Source organism: Danio rerio, chromosome 23 (assembly GCF_049306965.1).
Source record: "Danio rerio strain Tuebingen ecotype United States chromosome 23, GRCz12tu, whole genome shotgun sequence".
Classification (NCBI taxonomy): Eukaryota; Metazoa; Chordata; class Actinopteri; order Cypriniformes; family Danionidae; genus Danio; species Danio rerio.
The window spans coordinates 25,003,629-25,024,568 of record NC_133198.1 but is presented as its reverse complement, the minus strand read 5'-3'; the positions used below and the strand labels follow the sequence as shown (position 1 = coordinate 25,024,568).

The 20,940-nt window shown below is 35.3% G+C and overlaps 1 protein-coding gene and 1 long non-coding RNA gene across 6 annotated transcripts in view; one reads left to right on the top strand and one right to left on the bottom strand.

The window, feature by feature from the left end:
• Nucleotides 1-20,940, bottom strand: part of LOC141380487 (uncharacterized) — a 76,599-nt gene that overhangs the window by 29,274 nt on the left and 26,385 nt on the right. For all 3 annotated transcript variants that reach the window (XR_012398483.1, XR_012398482.1, XR_012398484.1), the window contains exon 3: nt 1,925-2,167. This is a non-coding gene — a long non-coding RNA (uncharacterized lncRNA). The remainder of the gene's footprint in view (nt 1-1,924; nt 2,168-20,940) is intronic.
• phc2a (polyhomeotic homolog 2a (Drosophila)) overlaps nt 1-20,940 on the top strand; it is a 67,511-nt gene that overhangs the window by 21,081 nt on the left and 25,490 nt on the right. For all 3 annotated transcript variants that reach the window (NM_152958.2, XM_068216661.1, XM_005162144.5), the window contains 6 exons: nt 1,976-2,201; nt 3,879-4,022; nt 8,276-8,353; nt 8,603-8,764; nt 11,290-11,442; nt 12,685-12,973. In NM_152958.2, coding sequence (NP_694490.2) covers nt 2,025-2,201; nt 3,879-4,022; nt 8,276-8,353; nt 8,603-8,764; nt 11,290-11,442; nt 12,685-12,973 — 1,003 coding nt within the window. In that variant the 5' untranslated portion in view covers nt 1,976-2,024. The remainder of the gene's footprint in view (nt 1-1,975; nt 2,202-3,878; nt 4,023-8,275; nt 8,354-8,602; nt 8,765-11,289; nt 11,443-12,684; nt 12,974-20,940) is intronic.

Sequence of the window (20,940 nt, the reverse complement as noted above, 5' to 3'; positions counted from 1 at the left end):
TTGTGACAAAAATAGAAACGAAGCTGTCAGATTGCTCAGCCTTCTTCTGGGCGATGCAGGACTGATCAAAGAGAAAAAAAGCTCTTCCATAGCAAAAACAGGAATGATAAGAGCGGAACAGACTTCAGGCTGGCGAGCAAATAGTTAGGCTTCCAAAGTCACTCGAACACAGACCGTGGGCAGAGCAGAGGTGAGCCGATGCACAGTTGGATAAACTCAGAACACAGGGTGAGATGAGGTGTGACGAAATGAGACACAACAGTGATCCTCAAACAGGTAATACATGAGAGTCGTGTAGCTTTCACAGAACAATTATCAAGCACAGAAAGACAGAGAAGAAAAGATTAAATAGCCAACAATAAGAGAAGAGGAAGAGCAGGTGAGAGAGATGGAAATGGGACAACAAGGGAATTGATGGCAGGTGTGTCTGCATGAACAGACAGGCACAGAACTATACTCAATCCAGGTTCATTATGAATACATACCCAGTTATATATTTCTGAAGAGTGCAAAATATGTCCCAGAAGGTACTTTTTTCCCATTTTTGTTGTTGCGAATCCACCAGAGGTTGCTGTGTACGCTTTTAGAGATTTCAAATTTCTCTCACCAGTGCTGTTATTTCCTTGTTTATTTTACCTTTTTGTCTTCGTCATTACGGTCAACTTCTCTTTGTGTTTCAAGTCTGCCGACATACGCAGCGAACCACTGGGCAAACTGGTACAGCAGAAAAGCTGTCTACACAGTAAGCAGTCAGCTGGTAGCGCGAAAAGAAACAAAAGTCATTGGTGGTGCCATACTGCCTCGTAACGTTCGTTTGAAAGACAAAATACAGCCATACGTATCTCTGGCTACATATTTTGTGCTCTCCAGAAATGTATACGGCGGTACGTCTTCACACTAAGCCTGTGCTGCTTGTAACTCAGTAATCTGCACTGATAAATGAACTTGCGAATTATGCCATTACTGCAGCCATAGTGTGTTTATGTGCTCCTGGAAAAATAAACGCTAAATTTCGCGATCTATAATTCCTGCACAGCAGTCCCACAACATTCTGACACTTGAATACCCTGTCAGTAATGTCTAGTGGCTGTCAATGGGCTTTTTGTAGTGTCTGCTATAATGTTAATGTTGTGTTTGGTGTGTTTACATTGATGAACATGGCCACTGTGTAAATACAGTAACGTTACAATCTTTTTGCCACATTAGACAGTTATGATAACATAATATATGCCTTCAGTGATTTCCTGAAGATAAATACCAAAAAATAACACAACGGAAATAACTACAGCAGTCGCCATCGTCTGATCTCACATAAAGCAAGAGATCATGAGGACATATGATGCTGTGTGCAGGTGCTGTAGTGCTGTCCCAATTCTTAAGGGTAAATTTTGAAGTTTTGAAATTTTGGGTAAGGGTACAAAAATAGAATTGGAATTGGGCCTAAAAGTGAGGGTTGTTGTTTGTTCAAACTACTTATTTAAAATTTTTTTGGGACAAATTAATTATTTTATGTTCGATCCACTTTAATTTGTAAAAACTAATAAGTTAAGTTGTCTCAACACAAATAGATTTTTTACAATGTACTGTATATTTATACAAACTCTATTTTAACAAACTGGTCAGTTCTGCATGCTACATCCATTGCATTCATCTTGTTTTATCATGGCCACATGCTCAACTCAACAGTTTTAATAATGATTTTATGGTGCTGTTCATATGTATTCAATATGTGCTCATATGTGTGTCATAAAAGCAATCTTTGATTTGAAGACTTGAACATGTCATTACTGCCTCTATTTTTACAAGTTATATTTGCAGGGAAGATTATGTGCTAACATTAAGTGCATTTTTGACAACCCCTAAAATATGAGATGCTGTCAAACTCACACTGTATGTTTTCACATTGTCATGTTGAAGCACTCACTGTCAGCAGTCTATGAAAGGTCATCACTGATCATCATGGTGTTATTCCCAGCTGAAGGATCGACAGTAGATGTGGATTGGGCACAGGAAGACGGAGGCCCATGGAAAAGGAGCAGGAGCAGGGCAGCGTGGCCTCCAGTGCCAGTGTCACCATCCCCAGCACTACCTCAGTCTCCACCTCAACCTCCGCTGGCACCTTATCAAACTCCTCCAGCAGACAGCAGACTGTGCCTCAGATATCAGTCTATGGAGGAATCACAGACAGGCAGACAGTTCAGGTACAAATAAATCTCTCTCAGTGAGTGCTTTGCTATTGCTTCTTAAACTTGTATTATCCTCTGGCGCCATCTATATGCCACTAGCAGTAAGTACTTCTATCATCTATCATATGTGTGTTCAGTTTAACTAAGTTCATAATTCTAAGTTTAATATAGTTTATAATTAGATCGTTTTCAATTCAATTATCTTTAGTTGATTGATGTTTTTTTTTTTTTGTTTGGTTGACAGAACACAGAATATTTATGTCATAGACAAAAGCAATGTTTAATGTTTGCAGTTTACACTTACTCACTCAAACTAAAAAACATAGTATGTAGCAAATATATACTTAAATAAAGTATTCTGAAATATCCTCAATACAGTCCAAAAGACTATAAATCAGAATAAATCTGTTGGCCAGCAGTGATTGGCTGCAGAGCAGGATCTGTGATGTCGGCTGTATTTGAATGATTGTATTGTGGAGACACTGAGCACTTGTCATTAAGGAGAGCTCAACGTGTGGAACTTCACAGGGTAAAATTGAGCTTTTTTGTGTGTGTTTTTTGTGAGATGTGTAAATCTAGTTCTAAAAAAAAATAGGTAATTGTTATTCTAAATGTGAATGCTTTTTTAAATTGATATTTTAAAATATATATTTTATGATTTTGTTATCCTTAATCTAAACAATAATATCTGTATGCATTTTAATTTCTGTATGCATTTAATAATATAAAAAAACATTGTGAGCAAGCAAGTTGAGAATGCTGCTTGAATTATTATTTTACTTTTTTTATTATAACTCTTATATAATATTATACAATATATCAATATTATATCATATTTAAATTATAATTTTTGTTTCAAAATTGTTAAAATATCATAATTATTTATTTGAATTCTTGATTATTTACTTCATTTTTGTATGTGTTTATTAATAGCAGCTGCTTAGTTCTTTGCAAATTACCTAATGTTAAAATTGAATACCTAAATTATTGCATTTTAAAATGAAAACTTAATAAATGCAGAAAATCTATTGTTCATTGTTACTTCATGTTAACTAACGTAGTAAATTAACATTATCAAATAAGATTGTAATGTGATCACATATAATGTTAATATAAAGACTATACATTCTCTAGAAAAATTGTGAGAAAATAACAGGAAAAGCCTCACTGTGTTGCACAATTTTGCTTTTATATGCAATAGTTTTTATGGGTTTTTTTTAAGAGTGGTGCTTAAATCATCTGTTTTCTGAAAGGTTCTATAAGGAAAACAAAATGGTACATTTAGTCTATAGGATCTATGTGAATTGCTTTATTTTTAATAATGTAAAGCAAATTAGTTGCATTCTCGGACATCCGGTGGCTGACAGAGCAGTGACTGGCCTGAGGACAGCGTACACAGATCGTATTAGGTCTGAAGGGAATGCAGTCATGCTGTCAGGCTGCTCTGATGGATGACAGTGACCCCTCATGACTACAGTATTGAGCTTACACTGTGACCCTCTATGTTTACAGAACAGCACCCTAGCCCTTCTTTCTGCATACAGTATTACCTGCTGCTTATATATAATACAGTGATAAGTTTGCTTCTCTGGGGTGAAATGTACACTAGGAATGATATGTGCCCTACAGGATTTGGGTAGAATATAATTGAGATGTTCATTTGATGATCCCATCCCATGTTACGTTGCTCAGGTCATCCAGCAGGCCCTGAACAGACAGCCCAGCACAGTAGCAGCTCAGTATCTCCAGCAGATGTATGCAGCTCAACAACAACACCTCATGCTCCAGACAGCAGCACTACAGCAACAGCACCTGAGTCTCGCTGCAGTGCAGCAGGTGGGCACACATGGCATACACATATAAAAATGCGACTCCAAAAGATTGGCAAAATATTTCAGCATTATTTGAGAATGATGAGCTTTACTAAAAAAAAAAAAAAACCTTCTGATGGTCTGAACAATAAAATAACTTTTTAGACGAAATGTGTTGCTTGTTGTCCATCTCAAAAAACGAAACGTACAATAATCATTATAAAGCTTTGAACCTACATGAGTTTTATTTTTTATTTTACATTTATTTATTATCATATATTCAGTCCTGTCCTGATTTATTTCCAAAATTAGTAAGTCAGTAAATAATATTAGTTTTTGTAACTGAATTTTTAGTAATCTAAGACTTAGTAAAAGACACTTAACACGCTTAAATTACAAAACAGTAAATGAAGCTGACATATTTGTATGTTGTGAGAACAAATTTTAATTTATTGCAACAATATAAATATATATTTTTGTAAGTTATGTGTCTTATATACAGTCAATTGCTAGACTTGTGTGTGTATGTATATATATATATATATATATATATATATATATATATATATATATATATATATATATATATATATATATATATATATCATATATATATTATCATTTAATAGGAATGTCAATAACTCAATTTTGACAAAAATGTCAGATAGAACCTTATCATCCTAAGGTGACGAAGTGGCTAACTCAAATGTTAACTTTAAGTAAATAAATGTTTTGCTAACATATTAAGAGTTACAAAATTGATAAAAGCAGATAAAGAGAATGATTTAAACTTTTCACTATTAATTTTCCAATATATAAAATCATTTTTATAATTGAATATATAGAAAACAAGATAATATTTTTCCCATTGTTATATTAAATATGAATGTATTTATCCTCCAGGTTATAACAGATATATTTTGTTTACACCTGTCAATCACTTGACTGACCTAATAAACAGCACAAGATTCACAGGAACACATTATTGCCCTCGACAAAACAATTATTTTGTGGGTAAAGGTTTTTGTTTTGTTTTTCTTTTCATTCTCAAGTCAAGTAAAATTTTAAATCAGGCTTTTTGACGCCACTGTTTATGTTTATTCAAGCATATTGATATATTAATATGGATTGCATGTGCATTATATTTTCTCAAACTTTTTCTGTGATCAAACAAAGTCTTGATATTCTCATCTTAACATCTGATCAGCTCACACAAGCTTTTTCTTGTTTGTTTCTTTAGGGAGTTTAATTCAGCTAGATGAAAGAAATACTTTGTTCAGTCTTTCGACAAGCTAATCAAACACAGAGGAAAAATGTGCAAGCACTAACATGCTTTTAGTCTGATGGTGCTCAACTATATGAAGATAGTCAGCTGTTTAAAATGCAATTCTGTGTGAAGATATTAAATGAAAGTGCACAAGGTCTAATGAAAACCACTGAGTGCTCTTTAAAAACTGTGCAGTGAATAGATCATGCACAGGGTCATTCATCTTTTGTGACAAGAATTGATGTGAGATTGCTGTGGCTAGAGGCATATTTTGCACCGTTTAACAAAAAGATCTGCTCTGGCAGAGCCACATCTTGTGAATATTTGTGTAAACCCAAGGGTACAAACTAAATATTGTTTTGATTAATATTTTTGGCCAGCATCTCTAGTTCTGCTTCAGTTATTTGTTTAATGCTGTGAATTACAGAGTTTAAGTCAGCTAAGCCGTTGATTGACAGATGGATTAAATTTCCTGGAGGATAATTCCATTAAGAAAGTAAAAAAACATTAGTTACTTTACTGTAAAAAGTAAGTAAACTGTTGTTTTGAAAGTAAATCCATTGTTACTTGGTGTGGTCAATTTGACTAAACTTAATTTTTATAATTATGCACATAATTCATTAACTTAATAATTTTAAGGCAACAATGTGTTTTCATAGTGTAAATCCACTGTTGTTTGTTACCGCAAACATAGGTTCATAGCTTTAAACAAATTTAATGTAATAGGACTGTTCTGTTATTAAAATACCACATTCAGTTTACATTCTATTGATGAAGTAAACTTCATATATGGTGACCAAAATTTGATTTTATCACACTAATTCATCTCCTTAAGCATTTTTCCATATATTTGTATGTTGATTGCAAGCACCCACAACTTAGTTGACATATATAATTGCATTTCTTTGGATGTTTAGTGCTCCAGGTCTCAGCAGTTATGCAACCAAAAACTATGAGTTGTAAAATAATGAAATATAAAATTAGGAACACTCGGACAAAAAAATAGAGTTATTAATTTGTAAACATGTTTTGTTTAAAACATTTTAATTAGAAAAAAAAGACATAGGCTATCTGGAATATTTCTTAAAAGTAATTTCGGGCCAAGGGTGAAAATTCTGTCATCTTTTATTCACCCTTCTGTGGTAATAAATTAATTAATCTTGAGAAACACAAATGAAGACATTTTAGGTAAAGATTTGAGAGATTAAGAGCTGGTTTCACAGACAGAGCTTAAAGACTAAACTAGGATTATGTCATAGTTCTATTATAACATTTGAGTAATTAGGTGTTCCTCTTGATACAAAACAAAAAACACTGATATATACCGATATATAGTCTGTGTCTAAACAAACCTTGTCTGTGAATCTTTAAATGATATACTGATTTAATATGGGAATTATTCAAATATAAACACTGAGCATGCAGCCATATTTGCAACACTTGGCCACAGATCAAAACATGCTTGAATGATTTACAAGAACAAATGAGCTTCATTCTTTCATGCCACACCAACATTTTTGAGCTTCCGCATGAACCAATAAGGTTTGTTCTTATACAGAGATGCCCAAACTAGAGCCCTAGGAAACCTTTGATTGGCCCGCCATCCCATCTGAGAAGAGAGAGAGGATGATGTGGACTGTTTAAAGATTGTCTTTTGAATTGTAATGTAATCTTTTGTTTGTTATTTGTTTTAGGGCAAAGGCAGATTAAGCATTGAACTCCTGTTATGTTTTTTATTGCAATAAATTATCATTTTAAAAGTTATACTGCATTAGTTAATACGTTTAAAGTTGTTTAAATATTAGGAAATAAATTAGGAAATAACCCATGGCAACTTTAATGTAATCTAGTTTGGTATATTTACCTTCGGCGCATGGCTCATAATGATATTTGGTTTTTGGCCCTTTATATGAAAACGTTTGGGCACTCCAGATTTAGTTGAGTTTCAACATTTATATGTGATTAAAGGCCAGCAATAATTCTGCCTATAAAGTCTTAATGTCTTTTCAGAAGACTTAAATTTAACTACTGGAAATATTTGGATATTTATTTTATCTATTTATGAACAATGGCGTCAATGATGTCTGCCTCCATGGGTAAAGTCTAGATAGGATACAGCTGTGGATACAGACATCAATATAGCACAAATTTTGTGACACTGTATAACAATAATTACTATTTTTACAGTACTGTGACGGTTGGGTTTAGGCTTGGGGTAGATGTTAATAAAATACAATCAATGGGAAATTTAATAAACAATATAAATAATTCTTGTTAACCTTCGTCCACAACCATATCTGATCCAGCAACAATAGCCTCCAAGCTGTGCTCTGCAGTTGTTTTTATGGTTTTTGCTAGTTTTTCTCATTTTAGTCAAATTCCTTCAATACGTTTTCACCACAGACAAATTGTTGATTCTAAATTTACGTGCTATTTTTTCCAAATTCTTTTATTACCTGTGTTTTTGTCTAGTCACTGTCATTCTGTTGCACTGTGGAAACTTCTGTCACAAAAACAAAGTTCTCAAATGTGTAATAAAGCTCTTTCTGATTCTGATTCTCCAGAAGTTAAAGCATCAGTGATTTGGATGAAATGACCAAAACCTTTATTCAGAAATTTAGAAATAGAAGAGAAATCTCAAGTGTTTGAATTGACAGAAGAGTTAGTAAATATTGAAAAATAATTCAAATTTTTCTTTTTTAAATTAAGGTATAAATTGCTTAACTAATAATCACGCTGTATATTTTTTTTTTAGAAACGAATGCAAACCAATTATTTGAGACACCAACAAAATGGTTAATGTGTTTGAGGGAGTACAGTAGAGAATGTGTTTGTATTATGGTCTGGCAGCCTGTTCACACTGTGCTGTGGGAACGAGGAATCTGTTTCCTGCCGTTCTTTCTTTTGCTGTTGTTGTTATTGATTAATGAGTGCTGGGTTTGACTTGTGACCTATCTCTGTGTCTTTCTCTTTTTTACCATGTCTCTCTGGCATTCACACATTCCCCATAGGCTAGTATAGTGGCAGGAAGACAAAGCTGTAGCCAGCATGGCAGTACGTCCCAGCAGACTGTGGCCTCCCAAACCACTGTAAGTAATATTAAACCTGACATTGATAGCTCACTCAACAAGTCTCTAGTGCTGTAGAAAAAAAATGCTAATGTGCAGTACTTACAGCATACCACTTTATTTTCACACATGCATATTTTGCAATTTTTTTCAACAAGTGGCTAAACGTAATGGTTCATAATGCTTTAGTTAAGAATATTTATTACTTCAACAACACAGCTTTCAGAATATGAAAAGCATATGTAACTAAGCTTTTCCTTGTCGAAACAGATAAACCTGGCCACATCCCCAGCGGCAGCTCATTTGATCAGTCGAGCCCAGAGTGGGAGCTCTGTTCCAGTCTGTATTGGCCAACAGGCTGTGCTGCTGGGAAACTCCTCCACACCCACACTCACCGCCAGCCAAGCACAGATGTATTTACGAGCTCAAATGGTAAATCCTCTTAAACACACACAAACACATTTGTGCTTTCTAAATAGATATACCATACATTTAGATTGCTTTACATGGTGCATATTATAATAAACACAGACACTGTAAATACTGTAAATACACTGTAAAAGCTAATAGTGAAAATCACTAAACGATATAAGTTAGTTTAAAATAAAATGTTTAAAACAGTTACTTTGACATAATGATAGAGTTAGGGTAACTTATTAACTTAAACTGAATGAGTAATGAATTAAATAATTATATTTTTGAATGAATTTAACTCTAATGCGAAAAGCAATATCAAACCGTTTGAGTAGCTATGTTTGGACTTAATTTGTTCTATTAACTGAACTCAACTTGATACCTGACATTAAAATATTTAAATGTAATAAATACTCTAAATGTTTAATGATATCAACACAAATTATATATATATATATATATATATATATATATATATATATATATATATATATATATATATATATATATATATATATATATATATATATATATATATATATACACACACACACACAGTTGAAGTCAGAATTATTGGCCCCCCTGAATTATCAGAACCCCTATTTTTTTTTTTTTCCCCAATTTCTGTTTAATGGAGAGCAGATTTCTTCAACACATTTCTAAACATCATAGTTTTAATAACTCATTTCTAATGCCTGATTTATTTTATCTTTGCCATGATTACAGTAAATAATATTTGACTAGATATTTTTCAAGGCACTTCTATACAGCTTAAAGTGACTTTTAAAGGCTTAACTAGGGTAATTAAGTTAACTAGGCAGGTTATGATAATTAGTCAAGTTATTGTATAACGATGGTTTGTTCTGTAGACTATGGGGAAAAAAAAGTTAGCTTAAAGGGGCTAATAATATTGTCCTTAAAATGGTGTTTAATAAATTTATAACTGATTTTATTCTAGCCGAAATAAAACAAATAAGACTTCCTCCAGAAGAAAAAACATTATCAGATATATATATATATATATATATATATATATATATATATATATATATATATATATATATATATATATATATATATATATATATATATATATATATATATATATATATATATATATATATATATACGTACGTACGTTTGGCATTCCTTTGAAAATGTCTTTAAGAAAATAGTCAAAGGAATAAAAAGAGGTGATATTGAGGAGAAAACACTGGAGAAAAGTAAAACTACAAATAAAAACAATTTGATTAGTGAATTGGAAATAATTCTGTTCCAAGTTAGGTTATATTAGCATTTACATGACAACACTACACTACAAATGTAAAAAGATATTTGATTGCATTTTTTAAAAGTTTGGTGCACATTCGACCACATTTTCCCAATCTGTTCAGATCTGCAAAAGTGAATATAACACTATGCATGCTAGGGCAGTAGTATGAGCTGTCACTTTGTAAAAGAACACTACATGTCTCCACACACATACAGTCCTGTACTTCCCTATACTGTTGTCACATACTCAAACACATCTGCAGACTGAAAGCATACAGTAAGCATATGCATAATGTCTCAGTTTTCACTAAATCATATTTGTAGTTTGCACAGAGAACATGATGGTATCATTTTCAAAAATGTGCACTTTGAAACCTGTTTTCAAATGTTTGTGCCTTTAGGTCACCAAAATGCATAAAAGGTTTTCCATATTTAGTTGAAAAATGTACTATATGTATAAACCATTGATCACGTAATATTTTTTGTTAGCTTGTTAATTCATTATGGTTAGATATGACAACATTTTCTCAAAGCATAAGCTTTGTAGCAAAAAGTAGCGAATTATTTAAAATACACTTCCGCATTTAATTAATTATTAGATTTTGAAATTATATATATGGAGTTATAATAAAAAAATAAAGGATTTTTTTATTAAAGTACCCAAAAGGAGGAAAACAATCATTTGTTTTCCTGAGAATTTGTGGATTGGGTCCATTTCAAATGCTATATATATAAACAAAAACAAAAATATCACTTTGGTTGCAGCACTTACAATTAAATTCACTACAACTTGACTGTCTTTTCCAAAGCTTTCCTTAAATAGATAGTATTTTTTTTCTTGAAAATGGAAAACATAAATGCCATTTTACAGTGTCCTGCTTTGACCTGCTTTTAATTGAATGTGTGTGGGTGGGCGAATGAGTGTTTTGTGTTTTGTATTCATACTTACCATCTTACAATATCTTTTTTTCATTTGGCCTTGAATTTTAAACATGGCACACCTGCAGTTCTTTCAAAAAACCCAATAAGAGTCATGATGGTGACCGAAATGTTTTCCCTGGCACATCAACTCTACATTCTCTAATACAGTTCTTGGCTAGAAACTGATTAGCAGTAAATGAGCTTGAGATCCGCCAGAATTGACAATGTGGTCCTTTCAGCACTCTAACAGCTGAAATGGCTCTGATGTCAAATCTGATAGCCTAGAATTTGTTACATAAATCTGACTCATACATTCAGATAAAGCAACCATTTTTGGGTGTGATTTCCAGGCACAGCAAACTAATCTTGTGCAAGTAGCAAGAAGCCTAGGACGAGCTGTTCCTTTGTCGTCCCAACTTATATTTACACCAACTGCCTCAGTCACAGCAATTCAACCGGAGGCTCCTGCACCCTCAATCAACACGCTACCAACCAGCGGACAGGTAAACCTCTCTATTAACCAGTAGGTTACATATATATTTAAACCAAACATTATTTATTTCAACATTTTTCAAATCATTGGAGGTTATAAAATATGTCAAGAGTTGAACTGTGTCAGTACAAATTCATCTTCACAATGTTAGATACAGTGGGGGAAATTGGTATTAAACACGTCATGTATTTTTCTGGGAATAAAATTTTTCTAAAGGAGTTGTTGACATGGAATTGAACCAGGTTTTGTAAAAACCCAAACAATGCAAGAATAAATAAATAAATAAATAAACAAATAAAATAGTTATGTGTAAGAACAATGGAATAAAACAAAGAGAACATACTGAACTGCTAAAATGTATTTAATACTTTATATAAAAGGCTTTTTTTGGTGATGGTAGATTAAAGACACCTCTCATTTGGAGAATGAAGTTACATGAATTGTCACTGACTTCAACATAGTGTAAAAATCCTGATGGTTTTGTGGGTCTTGTCTATCCAATTAGATACAACTTGATTTTCTTTCTCTGAAAGCTTTTAAGAGTTTCCTTGGTTGTGTTTTGGGTCATTGTTTTGCTGGAATGTCCACCCTGGTTTTATCTTCATGATCCTGCTAATGTAGATGTTGGACTGAAGCAGCTAATATTAATTTACACTGACAAAGAGCAGAGGGTTGCTGAAGAACTACTGAGAGATATCTCTGCTTTTCTTCATGTGTTAAGTACTTTTTCTCTGCGTTATTTCATTTTATTACGCATAACTTAATTTGTAAACTAATTAGTTTTGTTTTCTTTGCATATCTGCATTTTTTTGGTTGTTACCAACATCCAGGGAAAATTTCAAGTCAACAGCAACTTTAGAAATATGTTTTCTTAAAAAAATGGTGACGTGTTCAATACTTAAGTCCCCCATCATACCTTTGATAGAAAGAAAAAGTATAATGGATTACAATGAACCAAAAATAATTAGAACTGTTAAAACTGTTAGTAAAACAATACTTAGACAACTCTTAATCACTTGTTTCTTCACTCTTAGTCTCTGTTTCTTAGTTCCTATTTTGTTATTTTAAATCTACTATATTTATGCATTTTTTATTTTGCTACCCTCACTTACATGAATGAACAACAGTGTACTTCACCAACTAGTAAATATAATTTCAAATATATATCTGGTGTCTGAATGCTTTTTGGTTTGACTGAATATTCAGTTTTTTGTATGTCACACAAATATCAGTTCTATGGTTCTGCTCTTAGGTGCAGAACTTGGCTCTTCGTAGCCAGCAGGGGGCGCTGACATCCACCCTCTCTCAGTCTCAGTTACAGAGCCTGAGTGTGAAACAGTCTGTGGCATCTGTGACTGGCCAATCAGTGGCCCGACTGAAAGGCCTAGGAGCAGAGCCGAGCCCTCAGGGAACTGCTGCAAAGGCCAGCCCTGCAGAAACGTCATCAGAAACGACGGCAAAAAATGACAAAACCAGTGACCTCACAACAAGCGTGTGTCCCAGTGTGACCTCGGTGGCAGGACATCCTTTCATCAGCACAGGTAGAGCATCACTGTCTTTCCATGTTTGGGTGTTATATAATTCTAGAAGTTTTTTGCTAAAAACGTGGTCTTTGGCGTTTCATTAAAATGCAAGTCAATGGCTACCAGCATTGACTCCCAAGATCTACTCATGAGGCATGATGAGGGGCGGCACAATCACTCAAGAATGTTGCTGGTTTAAGTCGGAGCCGGGCCAGTTAGCATTTCTGTGAGGAGTTTGCCTGTTCTCCCCATGTTAGCATGGGTTTGCACCAGGTGCTCCTTTTTCACCCACAATCTAAAGACATGCTGTAGGTGAATTGAGTAAACTAAATTGGCCATGGTGAATGAGTGTGTATGGGTGTTTCCCAGTTTTGGGTTGCGGCTGGAAGGGCATCTACTGCGTAAAACATATGCCGGAATAGTTGGTGAATCATTCGGTTGTGGCGACCTCTAAAATAAGGACTAAGCTGAGGTAAAATGAATAAATGACTGAATGAATGAATGAATGAATGAATGAATGAATAAATGAGTGAATAAATGAATGAATAAATTAATGACTAAATGAATGAATGACTCCTGATGATGCATTGAGTTTTTTTAAGCTGATTTATTAGAATCCTTAAAACCACAGTCTTGTCAAATGGTTCTGTGCATGTTCATTAAAGTTTCGATGTTTGACAAAACCAACTAAAACATGAATAAGGAACGTTGAGTAGCTCCTTTATTGAGCTCCATGTTTTGTTTTATCACAGCTCTGCCAGTGAGAGTGGTTGAGCTCAAGTGCATCAAATGAAAAGCAAATGAGGCTGCATTTCAGTCCAGTTTTTATGACCTTCATATCTTCCCTCCTTTTTGTTCACTTGGATGTACATCATTGATTACATTACACAAGTGTCCACTATTAGCAGAACATCTGAATAAGTTCAAATGGAGTTCCTTAAGGCCTTGAGCACTTGTACTGTAGGAACTACACTGTTATGACATTGAAATCGCATTGCATTCTGGGACATGTAGGTGCTTAAGTGTATCCGACTCTCACTCCCTCAGTTAAAATTGAGGGATTAAGGGCGTACTCACACTATGCTATCCGAACCCTGCCCAGGCCTGTTTCCTGGATCATTTGAAAAGTGTGAGTTCTCTGAATCGGGCTCAGGCACAGTTCACTTGGCCGGCCCTGGCCCGGTTGGAAGAGGTGTGCCAGAGTGCGGTTCACTTAAGCTTTGGCGTGGTACGCTTGTAGTGTGAGTGCAAGCGCGCCTGAGCCCGAAACTAAAGACGAGACGTGACATTTATGGGACTGTTTCATATTTCATATTCTTACAGTTCAGTGAACGCAAACTGTCGTAGATTATTAAAGACGTAAAGCCCTCACTGCACGACAGCTGCACATATAGCAAACCTCCTAATTCCTGCAGCATCAGGACTTTATAGTTGTTTATGAGCATCAAAAGTGGCTGATCTGTTTGGTGAAATATTTGACTGTCACCATATCACAAACGTCTAAAACAATATAACTAAAGAAATCTCCACTGTGCTGAGTGAAAGCACTTACTGAACAGCGCATCATCGATGACTTAAGCGTGCCCAGGCCCGAATGTAATGTGAGTGCGGCATTTGGCCCGGTTCAAGTCAACTGTACATAGTGTGAGTACGCCCTAAGGGTATGTCCATGTAAATTTCCTTCGTTCACTTGATGAAGTAGAACATATTTCAAATGGCAGAAGGGACCCCCTAGAGGGAAAAAGTGAAGGGACGTTTGCGAGTTAGTGTCTAAAGGTAGACTGGAACGCAGCCTGAAAAGTGTCTTATAGGGGCGGAAAATGTGAGATACTAGAGAGCATTTAATTGGCCAAAATTTGATGCGAAATTAGAATATATTGTGACATGAAAATAAATTGTTGATCCATTTCGGCGATAATGATAAACTGCAAGCTTTGGATGTTTGTATCATGTTTATATCTTCTAAACACAACTTTTGTGAGCACACTAGAAAAAAGATGTCCTTAAAATTAATATACTGATAGTCTAAATAAATACTTTTCTTTTAGTTTCACGGGACCTTTAATTAAAACTAAACTATCAAAATGGTGATACTTAAAAATAGTATTATATATTTGACATATAATAAGATATAAATGGCAGGTTCAGAATATCATCAAGAATATGAAACAATTTGATGGCAGGTGTCTAGTAATTTAAAAAAAAAAATGGCTGTCTTGAAACAATAAGCAGTTGCTTTATATCATGTTGTATCATAATAAATTACAGCTGGGAGATTCATGACGTCCTGACAGAAAGGCTAGCATGTTTATTTTTTACCCACATCTCGACAATGGAGGTCATATTGTCCAATAGGAGCACTTTCACCGCTTTCAAACATGGCAAATCAAAAGAGAGACTAGGATATTTTGTGCTCCAGGGTGCAATTATTTAATGGGGGAAAGATTTGTGGAGCTTTGCCAACAGAACTCATGCCTTTAATACGTTTCCTTGAGGTTCTAGTTTCTGGAAGTCGATTGCTAGCTCCACATCACACGTCATCAAAGACAGCGAACATTGTTTGGTCAGAAAGCAATGTTTAGCCAGACATGTTTCTTGTTAATATCACAACAAAATTGTATAGGTCTAATTAAACATAATCTTACAGTGGTTATTGTAACAGACTAAAAAATACTTAGTCTGACCCCTCGGTTCCAAACCGTCTGCTAAAAACAAAAAAAAAGATATTTTGAAGAATTGTAGTTACTGGCAGCCATTCACTTTTATACTAGGAGAAAAAATAAAATACTATGGAAGTCAGTGGCTACACTGCAAAAATGCTTTTCGTGCTTAGATTTTTTGTCTTGTTTCTAGTCTAAAAATCTAAAATTTCTTATATTAAGAAGCATCTTCTGGACAAGCAAAACATACTGTCTTGTTTTGAGAAATAATATGCCAATATTAAGTTTTTCCTTAAAACAAGCAAAATAAATTGCCAACGGGGTAAGCAAAATAATCTTACGCCAAAAGAAAAAACAAGATTAATTTGCTTACCCCACTGGCAGATTATTTTGCTTGTTTTTAGGAAAAACTCACTTAATATTGGCATATTATTTCTCAAAACAAGACATTAGATATTTATACTAGAAACAAGACAAAATATCTATGTAAGAAAAGCATTTTTTGCAGTGTACCATTTTCCAATTTTCATTAAAATATTATTTTGTGTTCAACAGAAAATAAAAGGTTTGGATCATGTGAAGGGTTAACTATGCCTTTAAAACATGGAAGCAGTGAGGAGATGATCCAGTGAAAGCTTGCCATCTCAATTGTCTCACTAATGGAGGAGTAAAAGTAAAAAGAAAAGCGAGAGACATCTGGCCTTGAGCATTAAAGTGGGTGTCAGGTTGCTGTGGCAGCAGTCTTAAGGAGTACACTGGGCGGCAGTGTTTTTCACGACACCACACCTGCTCTGTGTGTATTTGTGGCTGGTGGGATCCTCTATTTGTTTGAGCCCTCCAAAGCTGGGCCTCTCAGAAAGAGTATCCTTTATCACTGAGACAGATGCACAACCTTTTCGGTTCATAGATACAATTTTGGTCACATGCCAGTAAAGTGAGATGCTGGTAAAGTGGCTCATAGTTTACACTCACTGCCCACTTTATTAGGTACAACTGTCCAACTGCTCACATGACAGGAATTCTAGATATGGGTTGCATTCGAAAGCTGAAATATGTTTCCTGCAAACTATGCCATCCATGTTAGGGAGAAATCAATGCATGTCCAAATCACTTCCTGTCTCCTAAAATACCTTGAGAATGTATCCTCTGTTGCCTTTGATATGCCACAATTCCTGACTGTTAGCTAAAAAATAAAGCTGGCATTTGAAAGCTGTGCAAAGGCTTGTGTTGAATTAATACTAAAACATTGCGTACGGACAAAGCTGTAAATGCGCGTCAAAAACAAAACAAAACAAAAAAATCAGAAATCAAAAATCAGATGTAAGACACACTGAGTATGCGGAATCCCCCGCATATTCTCTTTGTACATCCGAATTAACGTGAAACTGAGCGCACATCCCCTGTTCCCCACACAGGCAGGGGAACAGGGGATGCTGAACTAACACCCTTGGAGGAGAGAGTTGCCTCAATTGTGGGCGACACTTTACTGTTTGGAGTAGTATCCGTGTCTGTGGGAGACACAGATGTATTAGAGGAACACTTTGAAAGGGCGGTATAGCAGCACCCCTCCGCTCTTATCAAGGCAGTGCCACCGGCATTTCAGCTGTCTAATCATTTGAGCATCACATATTTATATTTGCACATTTATTGAATGAAAATGTTTCCGATTAATGTATGCAAATTTGTCTTAAGGTGGCGCCTTTATAGTAATGTGCGTGCAGTCGATCGCTCCGATTACATTAGGAAAACCGATGATCGCTGCAAATTGTGCTTTAATGTTTGGCTGGTCAACTGCATGGTATAGAAACCTTATATACCTGCTGGACATGCAGATGACTCGTCCCATACAGCTGGTATTGCATGGCTCAAATACGACTGGCTTAACCCAGAACGGTCTGCCAGTACCCTTTGGAAAGAGCCACTTGCCAGGATACTTTGTTGGTGCGATCCTTTGTAGTGTGCAATTTAACATAATTACCTCTAGGAGTCGCCAATGGAAATAAATAAAACACACACAAGAAATACATATACGCCAGACATGAAGTTGGCATGGACCAACACACATGTGGAGTGGTCGCGGACAAAAGTGAAGGAGGTTGAATAGTCGCGGAAGAAAGGGAAAGTGAACAGCAGACAGGGGAGGGGGGCAGTTGAGGAGGGGGATCGGTAAAATGAGGTGCCGGATCTGATTTCAGAGGTGCCGGATCCAGATCCGGATCCAGCGTGTTCCGGCACAAATTAAGCCATGGTTTTGTCAGATAAACAGCAGTCAGTGATAGACACAGACACGGATGAAGCTGAAATCCAGCTCTGTCAAAAATACCAAGTGAGTATATTTTATGTATTAGTGGTGGAGTTTGTTCAAGTCTTTCTGAAATTATGAGTCACACAAAATTTGTAGTACACACACACACACACACACACACACAAATATATGCCCTTTTACTAACACCATGCGGCCATGGTGATTATAGCGGTTAAGAATTACATAGAAATTTTACTATCTTTATTACAAACATGCTCTGTTTTAAAAATGTTTTAAACCATCAATTTTATTCTTGAAGTCCAGCTGATCACAGAAAATTGTGACATATGTTTTAATCCTAGTTTCTTTGCAAACAATGTTCTGTGAACGTGTGTATACATATTATTATGAAGACATGGCACCTGTCAATAAATTTGGTGGGTGGAGAAAACTGTACTCCTACTTCACGTTGCGGTGGACCTCAAAATCTTTAGGATTTGGATAATATTTTAACGTCAGTAAATTGGAAAAAAGAGACTTGTTGTGTTGATATGACTCCAATATGACGGTGGACACACTAAACCTACACACAGCTCTTACAAAAGTTGATTTTTATCATGAGTGCCCTGTAAGAAAAGTCTTAAAAGACCTCATTCAGATTTTTTTTGTGCACAAAAACACCAAATCTTTCTATTAACATTCACATGTGTTGTGGTCAACTGTGTAGTGGTAGCTGTTTATTGTGGCATTTACAAAAAAAAAAAACTACTGCTGTACAAAATACTTAAAAATGTTCACATAGCTCTAAAAATATTTAGTACATATAAGGTATATGCACACAGTAGTATATATAATGCATAACATACATGCATATAATCATTTGTATTGACTATATTTTGAAATATGCATTGAATTGCATTGTCTATAAAAAGTAGGGAAAACTGAGCCAAAAAGAAAAGCAGTTTAGTGGAAAAAGCAGTGTAGTGAGATTGAACGACCCTAAGGGCGGACAGCGTTTTGTTCAATTAAACCTTATTCATCCTTATATGTTTTTTTACTCCTTGTTCTTCCATTTTTTTTCCATTAATCTCATGACACATCATTTGTTACAGTCATATTAATAGCAATGAGGCTCAGTCAGTACAAGCCAAGCCTTCAGTCAACCACTCCAATCCGATACAAATGGAAACCACAAGTGGGCTAATGTGTTATTTGTGGGTGTGGGTTTCAGTGCATGTGGTAAAGTCCAGACCATTTCCTGTCATGAAAGCTTGACAAAGAGTTCAAGCACCAATAATAGCACAGAACTGCAAGAGACGAAGCCAGAGAAACCACTGGATCAGTGAGAAGGGTCAGTACTAACTGGCAACACCGCCATCAGTATATTTTGCTAAACACACTTGTTGCTTAACTGAGTTTCAAAAGTCTAAAAATAGCATTATGATAAGTGATTTCAACTCTGTGCAAATATCCGTCCAGTTCCAGCAGATCCTAAAAGTAGCTCTGTTATTATGCTGGATCTTGGTGAGTGTACTATAATTAGATGGGGAAAGTCGACAGACAGACCAACTGGTAAATGTAAGTGGTGTGTTGTTAAATGGCTTGCTGTCCCATTTTACCGAGTTTTCTTCATAAGGAATTCATTAGACTAGAAAAGCACATAGCCAGGAGCATGAAACTCAAAATATTTGGTCCACTACTGAGAGAACACTAAATAAGACCAGACCTTTCTCACACTGGCCACTGTTGAAATGAAGTGTTGGGCCTTTATGAGGTGTAATGAAGAATGTTTTGGAGAGCTTTTCCTTTGGTAAACATTAATGTTTGTACATGAACAGAGGAACTTCACCCCCTCCACTTTGGGCTTGAAATCAATAGTTGGTCTGAGAAAAAAAAAGTAGGCATGTGCTAGACCTGGTTTCCTCAAATATGACCTTAGAGGGTCGCTGCCCTGCAGAGCTAAGCTTCTACCCTAATCAAAGCCATCTGAACAAGCTAATCAAAGTCTTTAAAGTTACTAGAAAATTGCGGATAGGTGACTTGGCCACTTCTGCAGCTTTTTTAGGAGGTTATGTAAAGTTCACAAAGAACACATAGAGCTGACATAGTTAACCCACTGAACACCAAAATGTATCTCAAGGCAAATTCCTCTTAATAAACCCCCACCCTAGGCCCAATGCAAGAAAATGATATACTTGAACTCAGGGGCGTTGCTAGGCATAAAACTCTATGGGGCACGCCCCCCTCAAAAAATCAAAGAAAAACAAAAAGAAAAACAATACACACACACACACACACACACACACACAAATAAAAATATATATTATAAATAAATAAAAGTATTACTGTTATTATACAGTTATTGTTCAAAATAAATAACGGAAATTAATCCTGAATGTAACTGGAAAACAATATAAAGACACAACTGGAGTCATGCTAAGGTAATTTATGAAATCTTTGCATTACTAATAACTTAATTTTAATGAAATTCTATAGACTGTTCAATAGAGTCTAAGACTTGACACATGGCAGAGAATTGAGTTTATTAAGTCTTACTTCCCTGACTCATCATCCCTCCTTTTTACTTCATACAAAAAAATCTATCAGGAGGCATGCTTAGTCTAAATAATATCACCATCATTTTACTACACCTTTGTCGACTTGGAAGAACTCACTAGGTGCCGTCACCACTGCATAAAAGGATGTTATACCGGCGGCGTGTGAGCAGCAATAGGCCTACTTTTGGACATGCATGTTAACAATCGGGACTCACACCAGGACCAGCTGTGTGTGAGGCGCACAGGTATGGTTCACTGCGTAAATGCAGAGATGCATCAGTTTACTTTTTGATTACCACTCTTAATAAACACACTTTGCATTTAAAGTACATCATATCTCAAAGCATTGCATACATAGTAAAAGCTTGATTAACTGGTTCAGGTGTGTTTAATTGTCGTAGGAACTAAGATATGCAAGACTCCGTCCCTCCAGAACCGAGTTTGGGCACCCATGTCTTAAATGAACCATTTGGAGCATGAGCATAGTTTTAGTAGCATTTGAAAGAAGACACTCTGAGCTTT